The sequence below is a fragment of the Mustela lutreola genome, chromosome 8 (assembly GCF_030435805.1).
Source record: "Mustela lutreola isolate mMusLut2 chromosome 8, mMusLut2.pri, whole genome shotgun sequence".
Lineage (NCBI taxonomy): Eukaryota > Metazoa > Chordata > Mammalia > Carnivora > Mustelidae > Mustela > Mustela lutreola.
Window position 1 is genome coordinate 5,847,760 of NC_081297.1, and position 26,702 is coordinate 5,874,461.

The 26,702-nt window shown below is 42.8% G+C and overlaps 1 protein-coding gene across 5 annotated transcripts in view; it reads left to right on the forward strand.

The window, feature by feature from the left end:
* Positions 1–26,702, forward strand: part of TASOR2 (transcription activation suppressor family member 2) — a 77,593-nt gene that overhangs the window by 31,170 nt on the left and 19,721 nt on the right. For 3 of the 5 annotated variants that reach the window (XM_059183719.1, XM_059183718.1, XM_059183717.1), the window contains 13 exons: positions 2,791–2,882; positions 4,754–4,891; positions 5,040–5,164; positions 5,244–5,263; positions 5,354–5,453; positions 7,800–7,900; positions 8,588–8,691; positions 11,922–11,994; positions 12,090–12,152; positions 16,083–16,802; positions 20,347–20,589; positions 23,625–24,504; positions 26,110–26,539. In XM_059183719.1, the coding sequence (XP_059039702.1) occupies positions 2,791–2,882; positions 4,754–4,891; positions 5,040–5,164; positions 5,244–5,263; positions 5,354–5,453; positions 7,800–7,900; positions 8,588–8,691; positions 11,922–11,994; positions 12,090–12,152; positions 16,083–16,802; positions 20,347–20,589; positions 23,625–24,504; positions 26,110–26,539 (3,089 nt within the window). The remainder of the gene's footprint in view (positions 1–2,790; positions 2,883–4,753; positions 4,892–5,039; positions 5,165–5,243; positions 5,264–5,353; positions 5,454–7,799; positions 7,901–8,587; positions 8,692–11,921; positions 11,995–12,089; positions 12,153–16,082; positions 16,803–20,346; positions 20,590–23,624; positions 24,505–26,109; positions 26,540–26,702) is intronic. The other 2 variants (XM_059183721.1, XM_059183720.1) reach the window with 1 other exon arrangement.

A 26,702-nucleotide genomic window follows, 5' to 3' on the forward strand; every position in this document is an offset into this window, starting at 1 on the left:
TGAAGGGAAAGAACAGGACTGTGGGTGGGTGTGGGACCTGGGGGCCAGGGGGTAGGGAGAAAGTCCGGTGGAGGAAGAACTGGGGAGGAGCACGGGTATTTAGCACGGTTGGGTGCTACCAGCGTGGAGGTCAGGAGTGGCTTGCTTCCTGCTGACTTTTTCACATCTCTGTTGAGATGGAATTCACGCAGCCTGTAATTGACTCATTTCAAGTATACAGGTCAGCTTTTCTTAATGTATTCATAGAGCAGTGCTACTGTTAGCACAGACTCTTTTCGTCCCCGAAAAAGAAGTCTGTGCCTGTTCCCAGTGACAAGCCGTTCCCCGCCACGACTGGCCGAGGCAGTCGCTCACCTGCTCTCCAGCACCCCGGGTCCGCCTCATTCAGACGTTCCACATGAACGGACTTCTCCGTGATGCTCTGTGACTCCTTTTCCCGGTTCAGTGTGTTCAGGGCTCATCCACGCTGCAGTTCGTACCCGTACTTCATCTGCCCTTTGGCTGGGTGATATTCCGTTGTGTGGTTTTACCACGTTTTCTTTATTCTTTCAGTGCTTGAGGGACCTGTGGTGGTTTGCACTTCTTGGCCATCAGGGAGGCGCAGCTGTGTGCCTTCGTGTACAGGCTTTTGTGGAGATGTGTGTTTTGCTGTCTTTTAGGTCTAGACGCAGCAGTGAGATTGCTGGGTTTTGGGGTCACTTTGTGTGACACAAAAATGCTTTAAAACTTACATTCACGTCTTCTGAAGGCCATGACGGGGAATACGTTCATAACCCTGATAACATCTTCCATAAAACCTTCTCTTATCCCTACTCTTTTTCATTGAAACATAACATAACTAACGCATAAGACATAACTAATGCAGGAAGAGAGGATGGTGTAGTGTACCGATCCCCTAGGTTTAACAGATCTGGTTTGCGTTATTCCTCCATTTGGCTAACAAAATATTGTTGTTAAAGAATGGGAAAGTAAATTACAAGTAAATACTTTAGCTTTCATCTCTAAAACATAAGGCCCTTGTTCTACATGACTCTAATCCCTGATTATATGGTTGATGTTTAAGAGGCTGGCTTCAGTGGGGTGCCGGAGTAGAAACCGAATTATTCCTAACAAATACATGTACCGTTATTTCTTCTTAACCACGTTCTGGGGTGGGTAAGAAAATAGCACTGCTGCCCATGTGTATTTTATTTTATTTTATTTTATTTTATTTTATTTTTTTAAAAGATTTTATTTATTTGACAGAGATCACAAGTAGGCAGAGAGGCAGGCAGAGAGAGAGGAGGAAGCAGGCTCCCTGCTGAGCAGAGAGCCTGATGTGGGGCTCGATCGCAGGACCCTGAGATCATGACGTGAGCCGAAGGCAGCGGCTTAATCCACTGAGCCACCGAGGCGCCCCTGCCCATGTGTATTTTATAGTTTGGGGCTCAAATAGAAATGGTTAGTTCTGTGTATCATAGTAATATTTTACGAATGTAGTGTCTTATAGCTTTAAAAGTTTATGGATCTTTTAAATCTTCCTGAGGACCCTGTAGCTTAGGTGTCCAAGCCTCCCCGCCCCCCTACCAGGTTACCTGCTCCTCAGTCGCATGGTTATTAGTAGGAAGTGAATGACTTGGTGCCGGAACCCAAGCTTCGGACCACAAGTTCATTGATCTCTCCAGGATATCCAAGTGCTCTCGCTGGTGTCTCGCCGGTGTCTCGTATTTCAAGAGCTGCCTCAGTTTAGGAATCTCTGTGGGATGTGTTCTTCCCTCGCCATTCCCCTGCTGCTGCCACCTGGGGACCCTCCTCTTCTGTCTCAGCTCTGACAGTAGCTTCCCAGTTGGCCTTGCTTCTAGCCTCTCTCCCGCCTTGAGACTTCAGTGTCCTGGAAGCGGCAGTCTGGCAGTCTGCCCTGAAAATGCCTGCGGGTCTCTGCTGCCGGTGGGGTGAGGTCTCCCCTGAAGAGCCAGTCCAGCAGAGATCATCACCGCTCAGTTCCACGCTTCCCCTTCAGCCTCAGTTTCCTGTACTTTCTCCCCGGCTCCCCACACTGCGGCCCGCCCTCCTGCATAGTTGATAACCGGTTGTGCTTCCATACTTGTGCTCACTGTTCTCTGAGAACTTCGTTCCTCTGTTTCAAGAGCTCCTTTTCTAAGGAGATATAATGCTTATTTCCATTTCTTTGTGTCCTCGGCTACGTGTGTCTGACAGATAGTTAAGTACAGACTACATGCTGGGCTGCGGCGGGCTGCCGTGGAGGATAGAACAAACGTGATTATCGCCGGAACTGGAAATTCACAGACTAGCGGCATACGCTGCTGCGAGGCAGGACCTTGTTCTCTTTACTTCGGTGCCACCGCTGCCCAGCACAACCTGCCAGGTAGCAGACCTTAGCGCTAATTATTAAAGAAGAGTACTTGTAAGAGATTCTTTGCAAAAAATAGCTTGAGAATCGGAGTGCTATAGTTAGGACTTTTCGTCGAATGATTGCCTTAAAAAAAAAAATTAAAACTTAGAATTTACCAAGAATTGTGATACTTGTATCCCTTTTTAGTTATTCTACCCAGCTAGAGCATTGGTTGTCCGTCAGATAACATCCTGTCTTGTCTTAGCTCTAATGTTTCCATACCTTTAGAATATCTTGAACAGTTTTTAAAAGGTAAGCAGTTTCAAAACAATTAACTGTTGACTTTTCTTTGTCTTCTGTGTTGTCTTGTTTAGTTACAGGTAGCCCTACGTGTGAAATGTACTTGCGTAAACAGTCCTTTTAAAGTGTGAATTAATCTTTATCTTATACTTTTATAGGTGTGTATATTTCCAAATACTCAGACTATCTTCATGCAAGACCATGGTATCATGGGAAGTCTGGTTATGTTGTAATTTTTAACCTAATTAAGGTAAAGCCCAAATGCACTTCTATGTAATTTTTCTATTAAAAACTAAAGGTTATCAGTCTGTGATAATGTTCTTTGCAGATCATTTGCATCATAGTCACCAGAGACAGCTATAAATTCAGAAAAGATAACTGCTGTTCTTGCTTTCCTTTAAAAATAAAGCTTTTTTGTTCGATTGATAGATGATCTATGAATATGTCTTTAAAAAACAAAATAGCTTTCAAAATAATACATAAGTTAATCAGTAAAAAGCATTCCTCTCATCCTGGCCCACAGTGGTCACTTTTTAAATGTTAAATAACATAAGTTGCAACCTGTAAAAACAATGTGATTACAGTTAGAAGAGGAATTTAGAAAGGAACTTTTCCTTTTCTGGTTTAAATTGTTGATGTAAGAGAACCTTATTTCCTTTATCTCTACAGCATCCAGAACTGTTCCCAGTTTTATGTGGTGTCTATAACTGCTGATCTCAGAAATTCTTAAATACCCTCAAATAGTTTAGTATGAGTGAATCACAAAATTTAATAGTTTTTACTCAAGTAGTTCCTAGGAAAACTCTGACCCTAGAGAGTGGTGGGCTTTGTGAGAACATACTCTTTGGTCTCGTTTTGGTTTTTGCTTCATTTTTAGTTTTCTTACTGTCCCAAGTTCTCTGATTATAAACCAATACTACTGATGTGTTTTTTTGTATGTGAACTGTTCACATTCTAAAGTTTGTCCCCGAGAACTGGAGGGACGGTGGTATCACACTGGCGAGGGATCCCTGCTCCTGCTCCTGCTCCCTCTGTCCTCCCGCAGGGGAGCTAGTGGAGTAGATGGGCTGCGGCTCCCATAATCCTCGTTTGGTGTCATGCCTCTGTCACTTGTGCTTCGTGCTGGGATCCTTGGCCCTGTAACCCCCTGTCTGGTGGCTACTGCTCGTCAGTTTTTACCTATATGCTCTCAGTTCTCCTTACTTTACTGCTCAAAAGCCAGCCATGCCCGACATACCGGCCATCATAAAGTGTTGGAGAGGGTGAAGATACAGGTTGTGATTGCTCACTGAGAACTACCATTTATATTCTTTGGCTTCTTATTATTGCCCCTGGTGGTCCTGTGAATGAAGAGGCACGACCTTAACATCCCTCCACCCCCAAATTAGATTCTTCTTATAAAGATAAAAATAAAAGTTCCCTATAATTTTACCTCATTTTGGTATATATTTTGTGTATTTTCCATGTCATTATAGTACAACAGCTTTTAAAATCATTGTATGTTATTTCATTGTATGGAAATCTTGACTGCCTTCCCCTCCTCACTCCAAAAGACACGTAACTCTTGATGAAGAGAAATCTGTAATCGGAAGAATTATCGACTGTTCAGTTATTGGGTCCGGCTAAGCACTTTACTGTATATTTGCTCCTTGCTGATTTACTGGGTCCTGGCATGATAGAAATACCTTTATCTAAAAACTACAATTGGTATCTTAATACTTCAGTTTGAGAACTCATCTTGTGAAATTTTAGATTTCATTTGTCACCTTTTATGTTACAGTCATTGACTAAGCTTATCTGTTCAGTTGGTGGGCTCTGTAATTTTCTTTTACTGAAATGGTTCTCTTAAATTTGGGATGATTCATGATGTGATAAAAGCTGTGATCATTTACCTCAGAAAGATGCCCATACATACCAAATTTTTAAATGCAGTTTTAAGAGACTAACAGGTAATTAAAACTATTGTTGGCCTTAAGACAATTCTCTAAGAACCATAGTTGTTAACACAATTTATCTGAAACACATCCACATCCTTACTTATTAGGCTACTTTTAAATGAATCCTAGAGTAAGATTATTGCCTTTTGAAGCCATCTGATTAGTCTTAATATTTTTATTCTAGGGAAGAGTCAAGTTTGTGTCTGAGAATTATACCACTAACTATACTAGCCCATCTTCTGGCTATGATTGCCACGTGGCTGCAAATACTAACAAGGTTTCTCACAAGACGAGTCATTTTCGCGCATTTGAACTGAGTCAGGTATAGTCACCTGGGAATAAATTATTCTCGAGTTGCATTTCTGAATCTAATGTATTAAATGTCAGGACTGGGTGGAGTTGAGAGAGAAACTTGGTGCCAACAGTGTTCCACAGTGCTACTCTGATAATCCGTATTTCTTTTCTTTCAGTATTACCTCTATGAAGTTTCAGGCAGCTCTGTTATTGAGCGACCCAGGCAGGTCTGTCCTTATATTATTGTAGCTTTCCAGTACAGGGAGCCTAAAAGGATGGCAGCATCAGCCCATAAAAGCATGTAAGTAATTATGTACATACTTTGTTTTACTGGATCTGTTCTGTTTGCTCTTATAAACATGCCTTTCCTTTTTCCCTAGATTTGAACTCAGTGAAAATGGTAAGACATTGTTTAATTGGTTCTTTTATGTTTTTTAAGTAAGTGTTTTGCTCATAAATAATCAGTTTCTTTCTTCCTCATGTCTTAAAGCTCTGTCTTCTTCGTGGCAAGGCAAATTAACTGTTCAAGGCTGTCTGCTGTGTGATGTGACTCTTTGGTCCTCTGACGGTACAGCTATTCCAACGCAACTGTAAGTATGGAGTCCGTGTCCTTTACTGTTTTTGTTTTGTTTTGTTTTGTTTTGTTTAATTCTCATTTTGAAGTCTTGTTTGTCGGTACTGGTGTGAAACAAAGCGATGGTACTTGATTTTTAATTAGAGTACTTTGGGGTTGATGTATAGAGCACAGGAAACTTATATTCAGGTCCAAATTCTGACCTTGGCTTTGAAATAGTTAGTTTTGTAATCTATTAATCTATTTTGTAATCTATTAATCTTTGACAAGTCACTTTGGAAGTTTTAGTGTCTTAATCCACTCATGAGAATATGACCTCACAGACAGAACTAAATTGTTGCTAGATGTTTGACTTTCCCAAGACACAGACTGGATTTGCCTAGATAGCAGATGCAGCGGATAGGCCCTATTATTGGCTCTTTATTAAGAGTTGCAGGAGCTGGGGCGCCTGGGTGGCTCAATGGGTTAAGACCTCTGCTTTCAGCTCGGGTCATGAACCCAGAGTCCTGGGATCGAGCCCCTCAACGGGCTCTCTGCTCAGCGGGGAGCCTGCTTCCCCCTCTCTCTCTCTCTGCCTGCCTCTCTGCCTGTCAAATAAATAAATAAATAATAAAATCTTTAAAAAAAAAAAAAAAAAATGGGACGCCTGGGTGGCTCAGTTGGTTAAGCAGCTGCCTTCAGCTCAGGTCATGGTCCCGGCATCCTGGGATCGAGTCCCACATCGGGCTCCTTGAGCCTGCTTCTCTCTCTGTCTCTGCCTGCCACTCTGTCTGCCTGTGCTCGCTCTCGCTCTCTCTCTCTGACAAATAAATAAATAAAATCTTTAAAAAAAAAAAAAAAAAATCTGTAAAAAGAGTTGCAGGAGCTGATTTTCCTAGACCACTATTAAGTAGGGTAGCTATTACATATATTTGCATTTTACTGACTTATGTGCTTCTGGGGCACTGTGAAGGGCATCTTATGAAATGTTTTTATTTAGTCTATTCTTAGTTTGTACCCGAAACTATTGAACGATACACCTGTTTTGTTGAAATACAAGCTGAAAACAGTTGTGCTATCAGAATTTATTTTCTTTCTGTTGATTGACCTGTTTTAAGAGGGAGGATTGAAGATTATTACAATCCAGAGAGTAAAGTAAGAATTCTGTGAATAGGGGTCCCAGGGTGGCTCATCTGGCTGACCGATTCTTGATTTTGGCTCAGGTCATGATGTCAGAGCTGTAAGATCGAGCCTGCATTGGACTCCGTGCTGGGCATGGAGCCTGCTTAAGATTCTCTCCCTCTCCTTCCTACCGTGACTCCCACTCTCCACCCCCTGCACCAGCACACGCTCTCCCTCAAAACAAAGCAAAACAAACAACCAAATTCTGTAAATAAATAAATGGGAGAGCTGGGAAAGTTCATTGTCACTGCGGAGTACAGCTAATGAGTATAGGGAGAAGTGGCTAGAACCATTAACTAAATAGTTAACATCGCCAGCAGTGGAATAAATGTCCTGTGTTTCCTAGCTATGCATCGAGAATGACACAGTATCACTTAGGTGGTATTCCTGCCAATCTAATCAGCAGGAAACATCAGACATACCCAGATTGAGAGACATTCTGCAAAATACACAGTCTATTCTTCAGAAATACTAAGGTCATTAAAGATAAAGATCAAGAGACTGTCCAGATTGAAGGTGATTAAAAAGATTTAACTACATGCAGTGTGTAATCCTGGACTGGATGGTAAAACAGAAGAAAATTCGTTTTCTTCTGTTATAAAGCCCCTTAGTGAGATAGGTGGCAAAATTTGAATTAGGTCTATAAGTTAATTAATGGAACCATATCATTATTAATTTCTTGATTTGGTTAATTGTTCTGTGGTTACATAAGCAAATGTCCTTTTTTAAAGACACAGAGACATAGTTAGGGAGCAAGGGAGGGCATTTATAAGTCTACAAGTATTTGAAAGTGAGTTTTCAAAGAAAAGACAGGGGAAGTGGTACAAAAGTCTGGATGTGGTTCATTCAGTGGTACGGCATGGTAAGCAGCTCACTGTTGTCAAAAGTTGTTAACTCTTACATAGCGTAATTATTTGAAAATTCTCATTCTAGTATGCATAATTTCTGATTCATCTAGATATTTTGTTAATCTCAAAAATACACGCATTCAAAAAATGCAAACATATTTGAAGACTATGGTCTGTGGGGTCATATATTTGAAAATGTATAATACTTATAAATATTCACATTTGATTCAGATTTTAACAATTTAAGGACTTTCTTGTTATGATATTTTTGTTTGCATTTATATTAGAAAATAAAAAATTGTGAAGCTGTGGTTTAAATGTTCATTAAATTGCACGGTATTGTTTTGTTTTAGACCACACGAACTAGATTTTAAGTATGTAATGAAAGTGTCATCTTTGAAGAAAAAACTACCAGAAGCTGCCTTTAGAAAACAGAATTACCTGGAGCAAAAAGGTCTGTTCAGATGTAATGATACACTGCACACCCCGGACTTTGTTCAGTTTTTTTCCTAGGTCACGTGTACATGCATACACACTCCATTGTGGTTTTAAGTGATCTTAAGGTCTAAGTGATTTGCAGAAGGGCCTTTCATTAGAGTTGTAGGGTTGCCGTGATTTAGTTCCTTGGAGGCTAACTAGAAACCAAAAGGTAGTTTCATCTAAGGTGGCAGTGACTAGCTTTACTATAGGACCCTGAGGGAGTTCAGCAGAGAAATGCTTAAAACAGTTGGAAACTCATAACAAAGCCTTTGAAGAAGAACAGAAGTTTTGTGGTGATGGTGTTTATTTATTTATGTACTTCTAACTGAAGAAAAAAAGCAGAAAACATGCAAAGGAAATTTCCTGGTCATTTAGATTAATTCATGGAACATTGATGTTTATCTTATTTATATAGTATATATCTGTCTTGTTAATTGCTACAGTAGAGTCCATGTTACTGAAAGCACTGTTTCATATACTTGACACAGTAACTTCTTACTGAGGAGTTTTGTAACAAAGACCATTGAATGTTAAATGTTTTTTAAGGAGTATTTCTAATTCTTTCATCTTTTTAACATATAAAATGAAAAACTTGGTTATTAAAAAAGCATAATAGCATTTTAAAGTAAGAAATGTTCCATTTTTCTGATTCGCTCCGTAGTCTGTTGCCGAGATTTGTGCTTCAGGACGTATGAGGTGGAGCTGGTGAACAAACGCGGGGGAGAAGTAGATAAACTAACGGAGCACCTCACAAATAAGCAATTGGTAAGAATCGCCGATTTAAAATGTAATTATTATTTTTTCCTTGAATGAAGAAATTGCTATCTCATTATTCATTGACTATGCCTGGAGTGACTTATTTTAGTTTGCTGAAAGGATTTTCATCATTCAGTATGTGACATATTCTTAGCAGTTATTGTCCAATATTTCCATCCTTCTTTGTGTCTCAGTCTACTTTCGTGTCTCGCTGGTCAGTTTGTACTCCTGATTTTAAGAATAAGAGGACGGTTTTCCCCAAATCCTTTGTTGTTGTTGTTGTTGTTTTATGACAGAAGAATTGAGTAGATCCCTGGCGTTTCTGAATTAATTAAAGGACCACTTGTGAGATGCTTCTTTAAAAGTGACCTGTGTTGATCTATAGGTATGTAAGGAAAAAAGAGAAATCAAACGCTGGTGCTCCCACCATTTCCCTATTGTAGAAAGTAACATGCTAGTGAGACGTATGTAACAATCTGGAGACTTCTATCCCTTTTGTGAACCAGGGCTCCTCAGTGTGGGGAATGAGTAGATGCTGACCTTTTATGGGTGCGACCTCAGCATCCCAGGGAAGATAGTGTGAGTGTGGGATGGTGATCTAAACATGTGTGCCCGTTAGTGGCAGGCTGGACTGTCCCCGGAGTAGACAGCAAGAAATCAGAAGTGACAATAAGACCCGTGGACAAGCTATGAAGATAAAGGGTCTTGGGCCACTTGGAGTTACTTGTGAGGGTGACTCAAGCTGGCTTAAACAGTAACAGGACTGAAGAGGCTTCTTTTCAGTTCTACGTGGTAAGGCCAGTTCAAGCACAGTTTGCTCAGGCCTCTGGGTTTCACCTCCCCCTGCTCTTATGCTACTTTGTCCCGCGGCTGCTGCCCGGGGCCACATGCTTCCTCTGTGCGTCCGTCCGGAGACGCACTGGAGCCCCTCCCACCTTCACTCCAGTTCATTAGGCCGGTGTGTGTCATCTGCATGTCCCTTGTCCAGTAGTTGACAGGGAGTGGGGTGCCCTGACTTGCGCAGGGCATCTGAGCCCACCTGCCAACACGGGGTCCGGGGTCCAGGGTCGGTCCTGCGGATCTGTGGTGCTGCCGCTCAGCACAGAGGAACTGGTGGGCGTGGCCGATGCTGAGTGGGTGGCCGTTGAGTGTCTGCCAGGGGACGGAGGCTGTGTTGTTCTGAGTGTGGATGATATCCAGAGTAGCAGCGACCTGATGCACACATCACAGCGCAGTCCCATCAGGTCCTTCCTCCTCAGTGTCTATCTCAGTGTCTATGCTTTTTCTTCTTCTTCTTCTTCTTTTTTTTTTTTTTATATTTTTTAAGTTTTTATTTTAATTTCAGTTGGTTAACATACAGTGTAATATTAGTTTCAGGGGTACAATATAGTGCCTCAGCCCTTTCATACAACACCCGGTGCTCGTCACCACAGGTGCACTCCCTCATCCCCGTCACCGATTTCCCCTCCCCCCACCACACCCAGCAGTGTGTTCTCTAGAGTTGAGAGTCCATTTCTTGTCTTGTTTTGTTTCTGTCTCTTTCCCCTTTGCTTACTTGTTTTGTTTCTTAAATTCCACATGTTGGGTGAAATCATTAGGTGTTTGTCTTTCTCTGACTGACTTCACTTAGCATTATAGTCTCTAGCTCCCATGCTTTTTTTCTTGCCTCATCACTGTATGAATAATTTTTACATATCTGGCCCCCCACCTAGACATTGAGCTTAAGGGCAGTTATCATATCTTAAGTATCTGTATATAGAGGGTAAGCAATAGATGCCCTTTAAATAAAGTGTATGTGGGCTTGTACCTGGAACACTGACCTTCAAGAATGGTGCAGACCAAGGCCTCTTTTTAACAGGGTGTTAAGGACATGTATGGCTGTATTTTTCTGTGTGTAAATGGAAGAGTCCAGTAGATACATAAAAGATTGTATGATTTCTCCCCACAAAGGTTAAAATAGGAACTTTAGCCCTTACAGTACATATTCTGAGAGACGAATAAGATACATAATTCTGTTTTATTTGAATATTTCATCTGTATCCCAAAACTAAAATGCAGAGTAATGTAGAGCTAACTCCCTTATCACTTTTTACAGCAGTAGAAAATGAAGCCAGAAGTATACCTGCAATTTACCAGATACCAAAGCTCTGTGTATATATAACTACTGGTGTATTTATTCAGTAATTCTTTCTTTAGCCCTTTCTGTGCATCAGAAGCACAGATACAAAAACAGTCCCTACCATCAAAGAATGTGTAAGACTGGAGGAAACAAAACAGAAAATGTCAGGTGTCCAGGGACTATCACAGAAGCCTATGAAGTGATTATTCTTGTGGATGTAATCATCAGAAGTCTTTTTTTTCATACTTTGTTATTGAGTAATGTGTTGATTCCCCATATTTGTAGGCTTTATGACCTATCAAATTTTGAAAAAGAATGTTTTCTCACTGTATTCTAAAAAAACAAAATAGTGTATTTTGTTTAGGTTTCTTTTTTAACTGAAAAATTACCATATGAATATTGGATTTTCTCTTTGTTACGGACATACTTTTGAGATGGTGATGAATGGAAAAGCTGTTATCTTTATTTTGCAACGGCAGATTTTAGGTAACTTCCCCACTATCTGGGGGAAAATTCCCAGAGTTACTGGAAACATGAAAATTTCAGGATTTTTTTTTCCTTGAATCCCTGAAGACTGTCGTAGAGGGAAACAAGAAGAATTTATTTTTATCTGCATCTCATGTTGCCACAGGACCTAATTATGTTATTTTCTTCTCTTACGATGCAGTAGAAAGAATTATTTTATTGGATGGCGTCTTCCAGTCTTGAGTTCCAGGATTCTGTGATATTTTTTGTGTAAACGTGAGCTTAAATCGCTAATCTCAGGTCTGAGTCACCTTGAATTTGTTGTGGCTGAAGGTAACAGATTGACTATTTGGACAGCAGGATGAAATGTCAAGCATCTTAATGAAAAAACTGAAGTGTCGTTTCTAATTGATTTGTTACAGAGTTGAACACTGTGCTAAAACCAGCCTTGATGTTCCAGTTCTTATATGTAGGTCTCACAGGGCCAAGATTATTTGAGCAGTAAGGAATTTGCAGTTTCTGTTACTGGGGACAAAATTTCTCCTGATTCTTACAAACACTAACATTTCAAGAATTGTTTTGCAGAGTGTGGTAGAGGGAGAAGGAGAGAGGGACTGAACCTTTTTCACCTTTTTTTTCCCCCCCAATGTTTAAGGCAATCATCAAATGCTTAGAAGATTCGGGGCTTTTCATCTTATTTACCTCGTCAGCCTTAATACCAGAAACAAGTAAGGACAACTTTTTTGAAAACCTTTTTCAGTATGTTCATTTTTGTTTTATAAGATCAACAGCCTAACTTTCTTATGATGTTCATTCTGTGTAGATTTCAGAGACGAGCAGATGCGTCTGCGTGGGTTACATTTATCCCACTCGTCCCTTCCAGCAGGTAAGAACACTCGCGGTCTGGGGGATGTTTTTCAGTCTTCATCGTGACTCTTTAGCACCACTTGACCCTGCTGTTTGCTGCTCTGAAGCCGCTCTCCTTTAACCTCCCTGGCTGATCCCTCTTTCTCCTCTGCACACCCGGTCTTTCCTCTGAGCTTTACATGCCCAAACTCAGGTGCCTGTTGACACGTTCACTTAGATGTCGCGGGTGATCCTCAAATTCAGCACGCCCTGAGTGGATCTCCCTGCGAGTTAGCAGCACAGACACAGCTCCCTCTGTCCAGACGCCTCCTCTCCCTCCCCTTCGTCAGCTGAATTGAGCCCTATGGGACCATAGATTGGCTCATGGGGCCAAAAAATTACTCCTACAGTGTATAAATAGGTGTAACTGTGGTATTGAAATTTCAGAGGGCAGTCAGGAAACCCAAGTCTGAAAGGGCTCTGCGGCAGGGGCAGATAAGGACTAAAATCAGAGAAGCACCCCTTGAGCCTGTTATTCTGTCTGCCAGGCCCCCTTAATATCGCACTCTTGCTTCCTGCTACCACTCTTCCCTCAGTGCGAGCTCCAGGCTTATCAGTGGTATCATTTCAGTGTGTCTTTGTATAATTATTTAATGCTTGCCTCTCTTGTAGTTTACTGTATCCCTATCACCTACTGGTGCCAGGCAGCTGAAAAATAGCAAATGTCGGGGCCCTTTTGACTCAGTCGGAAGTGCAGAGGACTCTTGATCTCAGGGTTGTGAGTTCAGTCCCCGTGTTAGGTGTAGAGTACTAAAAAAAAAGTAAATAAGCTTAAAAAAAACCCCATGTTTGCTGAACAAATAAGTGAAAGTAAATGAGTCACTTCTTTTTGTCCTATGAGGATATTTCCTTCCTATTTTATAATCGCACTGTGTATCTTTTATTTGTTTATTTATTTATTTATTTGACAGAGAGATCACAAGTAGGCAGACAGAGATTTTATTTATTTATTTGACAGAGAGATCACAAGTAGGCAGACAGAGATTTTATTTATTTATTTGACAGAGAGATCACAAGTAGGCAGAGAGGCAGGGGGTTGGCGATGCGGGGGGAAGCAGGCTCCCCACTGAGCAGAGAGCCCAATGTGGGGCTCGATCCCTGGACCCTAAGATCATGACCTGAGCTGAAGGCAGAGGCTTAACCCACTGAGCCACCCAGGTGCCCCACATTGTAATATCTTTAAACACAAAGTTCTATATAGCATTTATAAAGCTACAACCAATACAAAAATGTTTTTAAAGTTGATTTGTTAGAAATTGTGTTCAGTTACTCAAAGCAGAGAACTGTACCATCCTGGGCATCAGTTTGGACGAAGACCGACATTACCAGGTATAAGAACACAACAGTAGTAGCTCTGCGCCATTCTCAAGCTCTGCCGTGTCTGCTGTCATTCCAGGGCTGGCTGGCTCAGTGCCTCTGACAACAGGTCTGCGCATAAGGGCTGTGCAGAGCAGACGGACTGAGACCTGGCTTTGCCCACGGTCAGACAGCAGACTCCTGAGCTGCCTTCCAGCCCCGATCCCGCACTGTCCCCTGTCGCCTGCAAGAGCTTGGACTTCATCCTTATTTTTATTTTATCTATTTGCTTATTTATTTTTATTTATTTAAGATTTTATTTATTTATTAGACAGAGATCACAAGTAGGCAAAGAGGCAGGCAGAGAGAGAGGAGGAAGCAGGCTCCCTGCAGAGCAGAGAGCCCGATGCACGGCTCGATCCCAGGACCCTGGGATCATGACCCGAGCTGAAGGCAGAGGCTTAACCCACTGAACCACCCAGGCGCCCCCAACCTTATTTTTAAACATACTTCCAGCCAAATGAGGAACACTGGTCCCCACGCCACCAGCAGTGGCGCAGCACAGGGCTCCTGACGGTGCACAGTGGATGGCTGCACTGCTCTGCTCACATCCTCCTCTGTGGTCCTTGAGATATGTGGGAGCATTCAGAGGTTCAAAGATTTTTTATTGATTTATTTGACAGAGACACAGCGAGAGAGGGAACACAAGCAGGGGGGAGTTGCAGAGGGAGAGGGAGAAGCAGGCTCCCCGCTGACCAGGGAGCCTGATGCAGGGCTTGATTCCAGGACCTCAGCATCATGACCCAAGCTGAACGCAGATGCTCAAAGACTGAGTCACCCAGGCGGCCCCTGTGGTGGGTTTTTGTTGTTGTTGTTTTTGTCTTTTTTAAGATTTTATTTATTTGACAGAGAGAATTCACAAGCAGGCAGAGAGAGGAGGAAGCAGACTCCCCGCTGAGCAGAGAGCCCGATGTGGGGCTCGATGATCCCAGGACCCTGAGAGCATGACCTGAGCTGAAGGCAGAGGCTTAGCCCACTGAGCCACCCAGGCGCCCCAACCCTGTGGTGGTTTTAAATGCACACTTTGCCTAGCAGACTTTAAAAGTTCCTTTTCGTAGACTTGTCAAGTTTATTACAGATTACTTTGTTTCCTTCTTGAAATAATGAAGTTGTCTAGAAAAATACTACTTGACTTTGAACTGTCAGCTCCATGTAAGAACTTTTTTATGTTTCCTTCACTTGTTACTTTTTAAATGATGAACTACTCAAAGAAAGGGGTTTTTATTTTAATGTCTAGCTACATTTTCCTGTTTATTCTTATTTGCTCTTCTTTTCCTTTTCATAATACAGGCTCAAGGTCAAGTATATTCAGCTAGGACTAACTTGGTGTTTCTTAATTTTGCAGTTACTTTTTCTTTAAAAAGAGTGGCATGACTCAATTAACTAACACGAGGCCTTTGTTGCCTTAAGATTTTTTTTCCTTAAGATTTTATTTATTTGGGGCACCTGGGTGGCTCAGTGGGTTAAGCCTCTGCCTTCGGCTCAGGTCATGATCTCAGGGTCCTGGGATAGAGCCCCACATTGGGCTCTCTGCTCATCAGGGAGCCTGCTTCCCCCTCTTTCTCTGCCTGCCTCTCTACCTACTTGTGATTTCTCTATCAAATAAATAAATACAATTAAAAAAAAGATTTTATTTATTTGACAGAGACAAAGAGCACAGTAGGCACAGCAGCAGGCGGAGGGTGGGGAGAAACAGGTACCCTTGCTCAGCAGGGAGCCAGTGCTGGACTCAATCCCAGAACCCTGGGATCATGACCTGAGCTGAAGGCATAAGCTTAACTGAGTGAGCCACCAAGGCACCCCATCTCTGGTTTTTGTTTTTGGTTTTTAATCTAAGAGTTACTGATGTCTTACCTTTTCTAGGACTTGATGAGCCACTTCCCCAGTGATCTGACCTTTTCCCTTTTTCCCCCTCTTACTGTTTATTTTCCTTTAGGTTAGTGATTTGCTGAAAAAGTAACATTTCAGTCAGAGTGAGCCAAGGAAAGAGAGTGGAACACAAGACTAGTCAATTTAGTTAACTTATTTTTTTAAAAATGCTTATTTCATTTTAATGCCAGTAGTAACCATGATATTTTGGGGTTACTTAAAGATTTTATTTTCTGTAGGTCAGTAAGTTTGCATTGTAACTTTTTAAAAAGAATTTGAAGTAAGCTAAATAGGTAGGACCGATTTTAAAAGCAGGAAATGAGCATTGGAAGTACTTTAAAGCAAATCTGCAATGGCCCCTGAGCTCATGCTAGCCTCCTGGTCAGATGAAATGGAGCTGCTTTCCTCAGTCTAACCCAGTGGTCGCACTGGAATCACTCATTTTTGATTCGCGAGCATGCGTGCGTGTGTGAGAGTGATTTCATGTAAATAGATACATATATTCATTAAATGTACCCATAGGTCTTCTGTTAATTGTCAGTTAAGTTCCCATCTGAAACACTACCATATTTAACCATCCCATAGTCTTGTAAACTAAAGCATCTTCTTCCTGCATGCTTTTGTAAAATTGGGGGAAAAAAAAAAGATAAAACTTGAGGCTTGAATGTATGTGTATATGTTCTAGGGCTGAAAGAATTGAAAGGTGAAGATGACATCTCATCGAAGGTGACATCTATTATACCTGCCCTTAATTGTGCCCTGCTAGAAGCAAAGAAGTCATTTACTGAAGAAGGAGTCTGTCCAAACACATTAATAAAGCATAGTTTCCAAGAACTGTGCAAGGCAGACAAAGGCCTTGCGTTGACTGCTACTTCCCAAGATGGAATTCAAGAGTCTACATTCTTTGGCCAACTGTCCAATGGCTTTGACTTGGCTCCTCCAGCAGAAAAGTGCCCTTTACAGTCTTTAACTCAGTTGAAGTCTTATTTTTCAGATCCCAGTGGGTACGTTTTGGAAGTGTCTGCTGCGTTAGATTTCTTGGCAGAGCGTCCTCAGTCCCCTTGCATCTCAGATGGAGTTTGTGATGCCGGGTTCTCTTTAGTTATGACTCCAGATCCTGAACTTCTGGACTCCGAGGTGGAAGTAAGAAAAGAAACTGAAACCAAAAAAAACCCTGAAGAAATGTCTAAAGCCAGGCGGGGATCTCTGGTTCCGTTAAGTGCAGCATCCAGCCTGAGAGTTCAGCCTAAGAGAAAGGCAAGCACGCCGCCAGCTGTGCCGAGCAAAAGGGTGCACTTGTGCCGTCCCTTCCCCAAAAGAAATCCCGCCGGAGCGAGCAAGGGTTCGAGCTCTGCAACAACTCTCAAGTTAGTTAAAGGACCGTTGCTTCCGAAAAGAAAAAGAGGTCAGTACGGTTTCTGTGGGCTATGAAATGAGCATGAGTAGTAGCTATGGTGCTTTCAGCACGGGCTGTCTGATGGCGCGCCCCCAGCTGGGCAGTAGCGGGTAGAAGTTTGGTGGAAACACCAACATTTCTCTCTGGGGGATTTGTGTACTTGAGTAGCACCGATCTAGATGGCAGATGAAGATCAAGAAAAACTGTTAGATACCTTGAAAGCGCCCTCACCGAAGGCTCGTGTTTCATTTGTGAAGTGGTTCCAGCCTTCACTCACTGGTTTCCGCTGCATTCTAGGCTGTGGCGGCTCCGTGTCCGAGCTGTCCTGGGAAGAGGGATACTGGTGGAAGGAGAGGGTCTTCACAGACCAGGCTCCTCGAGCGCGGCGGGACTTGATAACCAGTAGTTTGCGCTTGTGTCAAGAGGGAAATTGCATGCTGGACTCTCCAAACCTAAAGCAGCCTGGGGCAAGATATCCTGTCCTTAGTGTGTTGTGTATCAGACTTTTAAAAATAGTCAGCTAAAACAGGCCTAGAGACCTGTATGTTGACACAATCCTACAAGTGGCTTGTTCCCCCCGTCAGTCGGGCGAGAACCAGCGTCTAGAGCCACTTAGTGTCTAGTCAGATGCGCCGAGGCAAACAGCACAGCAAACCATGTGATTCTGGCTCAGAGTTGGCTTAGTTCTGTGCAGTATAGTTTGCTTAAAAGCAGGGAACCACATGCTTCGTAGCCCCTTACAGAAGGGGTCAACCCACTGTGGCACCGGCCCCCCAAGTGTTTACCTGTTGTCTCTGGCCACTGCACACCTGCTGGCACACACGAGCAGCTGTGACTGAGACCAAAGCTGAAAGTGCGTGCTGGCGGCCCTCCGCAGAGAAGGCGTGCTAACTGGACGCATAATGTTTGGGTTTAGAAATGTTGGTGACTAAAGAGGAAAACATCAGAGCTATCTAAATCCTCAGGATTCTAGATAATCCAGGCTGTGCCCTGCGGTTTAACAGACAGTTATTTCTGGCTTACTGTAGCTTGAGAGATGAGGCGTGTGTGAGGACGACGGCAGGCACGGCGGCATAAAGCAGTGACTCGGACTGTACAGCTGCTCCGAGTGCGCTCCCGGCCGCCGTGCTGGGTTTCCGCGGTGCACGAACCAGTTTCCTCCGAGCTGCCAGATAGTCTGTCACCAGCGTACATGTTGTCACTGTCTCTCTAGTGTTTTTAATTTCATCCCTGTAAGAAGTGTTTTATGTCATACAGTCTAGTGCGTGCAAATACGTACATGATTCACTGAAACAAAAATTTCAAAGAACATTCACCCCAATCTAGCATTTTCTCTTAGTGCAATTTAGCATTTTCTCTTCTGTTTCATTTAAGAACGGATTCTGGTTGCAACCCATTAAACTTATTTTATAGTCCACCAATGAATTGTCCCTGCAAGTTTGAGAAACATGGCATTGACTGATGCAAATGGTCCCTGTAGGGTCACCTCGTGCCGTGTTTCTCTTTCCCGCCCAGACCTGGGTTGTGTGCGGTCTTCCCGCCTGTGCAGCTGCTGGGCGCCTCCCCTAGCGCTCGGCCCTCTCATCCTGTTTTCTTTCTCTTCTCATTTTATTCTCAACTGTTTCCCTACTTGATTTATATTTTGCCTTTTTTGTGCTAAAATTTTTAGAAAATAGCTGGAGTAGAATGAGAAGTCTTGAAAATGAAACACATGTTGCTTTTTTACTTGTAATAGTTGAGTAGGGAGGACAGGAACTTGACCCGGGGAAGTGTACCACATTTATTTATTTATTTATTTTTAAAAACACTCCTTTCTCAGTTTCCAAAGGAATGAAATGAAATTGGTCTCTTTTTTCTACATTTCACTAACAGTCATCACACCTTACTAAACTAGTATCATGTTCCCTTTTCTCAATTAGAAATACAGTTGATCCTTGAACAACATGGACTTCAGGGGCACCAACCGACCTCCCATGCAGTGGAAAGATCTCTATTGCTTTTGTGTCCCCAAACTTAATTCCTGTTGACCAGGAGCTCACTGATAATACAAGTCACTGGTTGACATGTACTTTGTATGTCTTATATATTATACATGGTATTCTTAAAATTATGTAAACTGGAAAAAAGAAAGTGCTATAAGAAAATTATAAGACGGGTTGCCCCTGGGATGGCTCAGCCAGTGAAACATCCAGCTCAGGTGGTGATCTCAGGGTCCAGAGATCAAGCCCCGCTCAGCGGGAGTCCGCTTGAGATTCTCTCTCTCCTTCCTCTGCACCACGCCCCCTCGCTCTCACTTGCACTCTCTCTGTCTCTCAAATAAATAAATAAAATCTTCAAAAAAAAAAAAAATCATAAGGGGGGGGGGGCGCCTGGATGGTGCAGTCGATTAAGCACGTGACCCTTAATTTTGGCTCAGGTCATGATCGTGGTCATGGGATTGAGCCCCACGATGGGCTCTGCATTTAGTGTGGAGTTTGCGTGAGACTCTCTCCGTTTCCCCTCTGCCTCCCGTCGCATCCCTGCACACATGCGTGTGCACTCTCTCGAATAATACATCTTTAAAAAGAAACTCGAAAGATAGTACATTTATAGCAGTGTACTTAGATTTATTAAAAAGGAATCCATTCAAACCTTGTTGTTCAAGGGTCAACTGCAGTGTTTTCTGTACAACGTAATTTTAAAATATTTACCAACACTTGTGTGATATTTTTATTGATACCTTTGGGACTAAATTTTTTGGTGGCAACAGCTGAAAGTAAGAAAAGTTTTCAAAGGGAACATACCTTTTTTTTTTTTTTTTAACTCTTAAAAGGTTGAAACACTTTCTGTTGTTCAGTTAGCAGGTAGTTACAAGGCTTTTTTTGGTACTTGCCTCCTAGCTGTTCCCTTCCGTGTGAGAAGCAAAGCGAAGCACCTTGTAAGAGAGATGAGCCATCATAAGAGACTTATAGGGAGTTAAAAATCAGGTGACGGATTCTTTAGTGGAGCTTCCTCTGTCTGCTCCGTAAAGATGATTTTTCCAGTGGTGCTAAGACTTGGGTATTTAGGAATAATCAAGTGAAGTCTGGAAGTTGGTTCTTTATGAATATATATAGTCCCTTCTCTGCAGTGCAATCGCAGTTTCATCTACATTACCTTGTGGGAGCTGTGTTGTTTTCTATAAATTGAATTCTCTGATCTCCAGTGCGGCGAGCTACCTTCTTCAGCCTTCACCTGCCCCAGCAGTCAGGAAAGATTATGGAGAACTTTTTTCCTTTAGTTAAGTCATGCCTTGTTTTTATAAAATTAATACTTTGACATTCTTCTTCACCTGACAGGCTTATATATATAGTTGGACGCTTAGAAAAATCCTATTCTTCCATTTATCTGAGCTCTTTTAACTCATGCTTTGTTAAAAAAAATTTTTTTTAATGAAATACCCCAAATTTATATTTTCTTCTCTATTGCTAAAGTTACCCCCTCCCTGTGAAAACAAAAGAAGTCAAAGGAGAAGCTATTGCTGATAAATATTGGAGCCCGTACCCCTTAAAACACGCTATGTTTTCTACATAAGGTGCTGACGTGCTGGCTGCACACTTTGTACAGACAACCCAATTGGATAGGAAAAACCAAGACGCTCCCATTTCTAATGATGCTCCAGTGGCAACGAATGCTAAGAGGGCAAGGAAACAAGAGAAATCGCCAGTCGAAACTGTTCCAAGGCCTAAGCCTCCCGTGAAGAAATCTCCACAAAAGCAGAGGGTAAACCTAGTAAAAGGCAATCAGAATCCCAGAATCAGGAAGCAGCCACAACCTGGTAAGAAACACTCTTCCTTGGACTTAAACACCGCAATGCGGACTAATTGAGATCACCAGATAGTGTATTGACATAATCTAAGAACAGCTGAAATTTACCAACAGTTCCTGCTATTTCCTTGAGTTCGGAAGCTAAATGGGCTAAGTAGGTGGGCTTCCTGTTGTAAATGAATCTGTTACATGCAGGTTCAGGCCTTCACAAAATAGACCCTGCTTTTTGGCTTGCATAAAGCCTGAATGTGAGTGGTCAGGGTAGAGAGGCTTTCTTATAACTAAATGCACACAGGCAGTAGCTGACAATACTTTTCTGGGCCATAATCAGTTAAAAAAGTAGAAGGTGTTGAGTTTATGTGTCCAAAGGGAGGTAGAGATTATTGAAGACACTCAGTGATCCAGAACCCTGTGTTTGGTTTTAAAAGGCATTAGATTAATTTTAAAAGCAGTTTTACTTTCCTAGTTTTGCTTCAGTGAATAGTAAAGTTTTAGTTGTATGAATAAATGCCTGACTGCTCCAGTTCCGTATTTTCAACTGCCAGACAGAAAGCCCCGCTGTCCCCGTAGACTTCCCCTCCCACGCAGATGCACGTGGCGTCCCTGTCCTATCTCCCCCACATCTGTGTGGCCGCGCAGCGTGTTGCTTCCAGCCTGCGGCGTCTCTAACTCTACTTCATCTTCCGTATTGAGGCCTGCTGGGTGCATGTGTGTGGTTTTTCTTGTTTTAACAAAATGTAATGTCCTTATACCTTTGTATACCTATCAATTTTCTAATTCTGCTTTCTCCCTCACCTATTTTTAGATTTTTTTAAAAAAACTCACGGATAGTGGGAATTGAGAAAACATTGTTTTGCTGGTTTGGGTATTAAGGATAACTGTGTTTTTTTCTGTATCTTTCATATTGTTTTATGACAGAAGGATTTTTTGTGCGTTTTGTTTGGTTTTCGATGAGTGACAGTTTTTTTTTAAGAGCTTGTCCTGTGATTTGAAAACCCAGTGATTGCGGTTTTGAGACACACACCTACCAAATGCAAACTCCACTCGTCTCGTGGGCGGTTCATAAGGAGGCCTTGCCCACACCTCCCCTCCTCCCTCCTGCTGTTTCTCGCTCGCAGGGTGTGGCCCTGCCCTGCCACATACTCTGCACTTCCCTTCAGGCGTCGCCCGATTTCTGCTCTGTGCACCACATTCTGCACAGTGAGGCCCTCCGGAGGCCTTTCCCGATTTTCTGATCTTCCCTCAGCTCTCTGTTTCTTTCGTTCCTTCTGGGTTTTTGACAACACTGTGGAACCAAGTCCATACTCCTCCCTAATCATTGGATGTGTCTTCGTCCTGTCTTTCCATGGAATTTGTAATTTGATTTCAAATGAAATTGTAAACATTATGAAGGAGTTTATAAACATTATGAGCATAGATACACATATAAATGCCTGTGTGCTTAGCCGTATCATTCGAATTATTTGTACCAAATTGGTATAAATATTTGTAGATATTTGTAGACTCATGGATCCATGGGAGGAATGCAGTTGGGTATTGGCAGAAAAGTGCGCCCAGAAAATGAAAAGTTTTTAAAATATGTGTCTGAATCAGGCTGGTTTGTATTATAAACTTCTATATTTATTGGGCAGCCACATTCCGAGTTAAAATGTTAAGATTGCCACCTTTTAAATATCTTAATTTTTCTTTTATTTCTTAGTCACCTGTACTAATCTGTTTAATCATTTCTGATACTTCCAAGTACAGAATTTAGAGAAAGCTCATTTTTGATACTGAAACGAATGGTTTTCTGCCCCTTTTAAAGTTTTCAGCATAGCTTTTCTTTATTGAACTCTGAATTTTTTATATATTTTATTTGGTGTTGTCTTGTATTTTTTAAAAGAGATTATCAGTATTCTGTTTTTAACTGATTGAGAAGTCAGTAATTCAGTGATGTTTCCAGTAGATCCGTGGGGCCGGTGAGGTGATTCTTTGCTTTGGGTCATTCTCTTCTACGTAATCCCGTTGAGTTTTGCTGTTTCACATAAGCGGGCAGTGGTTGGTTACTTTTATCCTTCCCACCACACGCACACACCTTCTCATTCTGCATGATGGCCGCACAGGCCAGGGTTTTCTCTTTAAATGGATTCATCACTGGTCTTTGCAGGCAGGTTAATAATTCATTTCAGACTTGCTGCCGATGTTATAAAGAACACAGTTGGCTTTTCTGTTCGTGCACGTGCTGCAGGGAATCGATGCCAAGTGTTGTTGTGAACTTTGTCCTTCATGATAGCAGCGTCTCAGGAGGCCGGACTGACTTCCTGAGAATGCAAGTAGGCCACGGTAGAAGGCTGGCTTTCTGCTCAAAGGCAGGTGGGTGGATTGGATCCCCTGCAGGAAGGAGAATTCTCGACAGACAAGGAGATTCGCTATTTGCAGACAGGAGAGGAAATATCTTCAGGACAGAAATTAGTTTTAGGTGATGAAATCAGTGATTCTGAATGAATGATCCTACGACTCTTCTGATTTTTTTATTTGTGTCATTACATGCTCTAATGAAACATCAGTGTGGTGAAAAGTTGTTTCTAGGTTGAACTTAGGTGATTTCTCTAACAAAGCACTTGTTAAGGGGCACAATTTCTGAAAGCGTGTTAACGTACGATATTATCCAGTTCAAACTTAGAAATTCTTATGTTCTCATTACACTGTAAGCTCTCTAAGGACAGGCCTCTTGTTTTTTATTCTTTTTTCCCCCCTCTGTATATTTCTCTAGCTGAGCAGTGTACCTTGTATGTAGTTCAGCACCTGCCTTTCTGAAGGTGATTTCTTCTTAAATCAATATGCACAGTCCTTAAGATTTGTTCCCATGGTAAATATATTACATTAGAACTGGTAGTTGGAACAAACCTGTCTGATAGTAAAATCTCAACAAATAATCTGTGTAACCTGTCCAGAGGTTCTTGAATATATTGACTTAACCCTGATTTTCGCTAAGCCATAGTAATAATATAGTGGAGAAAGTATATGGCCATCAAATGTTACATGTCTTTTCCTTTTATACTGAAGCAAAAGGAGAAGCTGGTTCACAACTTCCATCAGAAATCTCATCGGTTGGCCGGGAGGATGTTATTAGCACTGAGGCAGCTCCGACAGAAGACAGCTCGGTGGCTCCGAGAGATCTGCCTGAGAACTCCATGGTCACCTGTGACTCCCAAGCCCTGAATATGCTAGCTGACCTAGCACTGAGTGCCGCTACTTCTGCCACGCCGCCGTCTGAACCCAGACACTTGCCCTGTTCCTCTGAATCACCGCAAAATGATGCTTTGCTTTCTAAAGAACATTCTGTACGTGGTACGTCTGACCATGAATATCACAGAGGAGTTAAAAATCAAAAAGGTGGACTGTTACCTAAGCCCGCCTCTCAGAAAAAGAGTAGTCCGGCGTCCCACTGCCCCGTCAGCCAAGAGAAGGAGAGCTTGGCTCCCGCCAGTCCGGCCCCCGTGGCAGTCCCATCAGCCCTTCCCGAGGAGACAATGGAAACCCATGATGCAAGCCAAAGCTCTTTTGTTGCCGTGGAACATTCCTATGCCCTGCTCCTTGCGGAGCATTCGAAGAGATATCTACAGCAGAGAGGGATCCCCAGCCCCGCTTTCGCCAAGAACGGCCCCAAAGGCCCTGAAGCGGGAACCCCCGTGGGGAAAGTGATGCCGTTCCGGCACCAGCAGAGCACCTCCCCGCTGCAGAAGCTGTGCGAGGACCCGGCGCTCAAGCTCAGGGGTAGGCTGCTGTCCTCCAGCCTGAGGGACTCCCGTTGCTCTCATACCGTGTTCAGCTGTGACGGCTCCTATAAGGTCACTTTCAAATGTGACACGGAATATGTATTCAGCTGGGACAGCAAATATACCAACAACCCCCTGGAGAAGACTATCATCAGAGCACTGCATGGGTGAGTAGGGGGACGCTCCATGAAGTGGACGTGACGTTGGTGTTGAGATGAGCACAGTGGGGAGGAGCCCTCGCGTCAGACGTTGGGGAAAGAGAAGTACTGTGGTGACTCCGGTAACTTAGTGGTATCAGGCAGGCGTGGCTACTGACAACCGAGAAAATGACGCTGTTTTTGCCGCTGTCAGTGGTCCCATGGAGACCTTTTGCAAGCTGACATGGGCCCTGTGAACAGCTTTCCATTTTGAGATGTTCCTACATAAGCCTTTGTGGTCTTTGAATTACAGTATTTAAGTGAGATCTTAATGTAAAATCGTGAGATAGAGAAATAATGCTTTACAGACTAAATTCTGGAAGAAACATTTCAAGATTTACTTCTGGTTTGTTAAGCTGGTCAGGTTGTTCTGAGTGAGCAGGTTTACATAGGGTTGTTCTGTAAAGCCTAAAGGGGCCGAGGCAGGGACAGCAGAGGGACTGGAAGCACAGGCTTTGGAGTGTGGGCTGACGCGGGGCTTAGCATAGGTTCTCCCACTCACCTGGCTTCTGTGACCTGGAAGAGGTTCCTGTGCTTCTCGATGCAGCTTATCTAGGGACCTCACTGAGGTGCAGATTGTGACTCAAGTCTGTTTGGGACAGGGCCTGTGAGTCTGCATTTCTAACATTTCCAGGGGATGCCAGTGGAGGATGGACGTCCGCGGGGAACCCTTTGAGTACGGACGGGTTAGTAATAGCTACAGGTCAGGCTGCTGTGTGCCTGAGGGTTTTGCGCGGTGACTGGCACCTGTTAGTAAGTGCTAGTCGTCACTGTTCACAAGGAGCCTCGTGGCTGGGAATGGCACTCGGTTACCTCTCTGTGGAGTGTTCCCGAGGAGCGACTAAGTCATATCAGACTCCTCTCCGCGCACTGGTTACCAGCTCGCACTCACGGGAGCACACACTTATCGTTCCCATCTACTTGGGGTCTTTCCTTAACCTTCATCCTGCTTAACTGAAGCCCAGCTCTGCGACCCTCTGACTCTTCTCATGGGCGCTCTCTGCTAACAATTTCCCCGGGCCAGTGGCCAGAGACGCTTTCTCGCTGTGTGGTTTCAGGAGATTTTCCAGGACTATCATGTGAAAATAGTGTAGTTCTGCTGAATTGCCTATAGAGATATTTTAATTTTTAGACTTTCCAGTTATGAGAAGAGACACACAGAAATAGGAAAGAAATGATTTGGCCAGGCTTGCCAGAAATGAGGATTTGGGTGGTTGCTGGAGCCATGCTTCACATAATAGGTATATTGTGTCCAGACAGGGCTAGAGTGGAGTAGAAGAAAAATCCTAGACCAGGACCCTGGAGACCTGTGCTCCATTCGTGGCTCTGCTGCATAAGGGTTTTATGATCTAAAAGAAGTTACCTTTCAAAGCTCTGATTTCCAGTTCCCTCTTCTGCCTCTGTTAAGTGAGGGAATTAGATTCACTGTCATTATTTGTTACATTAACCTCATTTCTATCTTATTCATTATTTCATGTTCCTGTATTTTTAATATAAAAATGAGCACCTTTAAAACTAAGATTAAAATCACCGGTTTCAGTGATTTTTTTGCATGTTTTCTCTTTAAAATCTCAGGCCCTGGAACACTGACTTGCCTGATAATGTGGAAGAAGTGAAGCTTTTACTGCACATGTGGGTAGCTCTGTTCTACAGCAATCAAAACAAAGTCCTCCGGTCATCCCGAAAAGTGGTGGAACACAGCAACCCAGCAAAATACGTGTCTATCAATAGCACATTAGAATCTTTTGAATTCAGTGAAATCGAGGAGTCCTCCAGCGTGGAAAGATGTTCTGTAGCCCCTCTGCTGGGGACCAGCAAACCTCCCGGAGGTCATGCTGCCGCTGTTTCCTTCCCTGACACGGACTCCTTGCCTCCCTCCATGAAACAGCCGCCCGCAGGAGGCTTGGAGTTCTGGGTACAGAATGAACAGAAAGACACGTTTGCCAGAGAAGGTCATCCAGATCTCCCAGGAAGCCAGAATTTCATTTATTCTTGTCATAACGAGGTAAGTAAAACCCAGCACTCTACGTGCTCACATTTTTTAAGAAATTTCTTTTTTCTCCTTGATGTAAAATCACATTCAAAACATACCATTGGTTTCTTTTAGGAAGGTGCATTCTCTATATCTATGTAAAGGATAAATAATACCAAAAACTTAGTTTCCATAA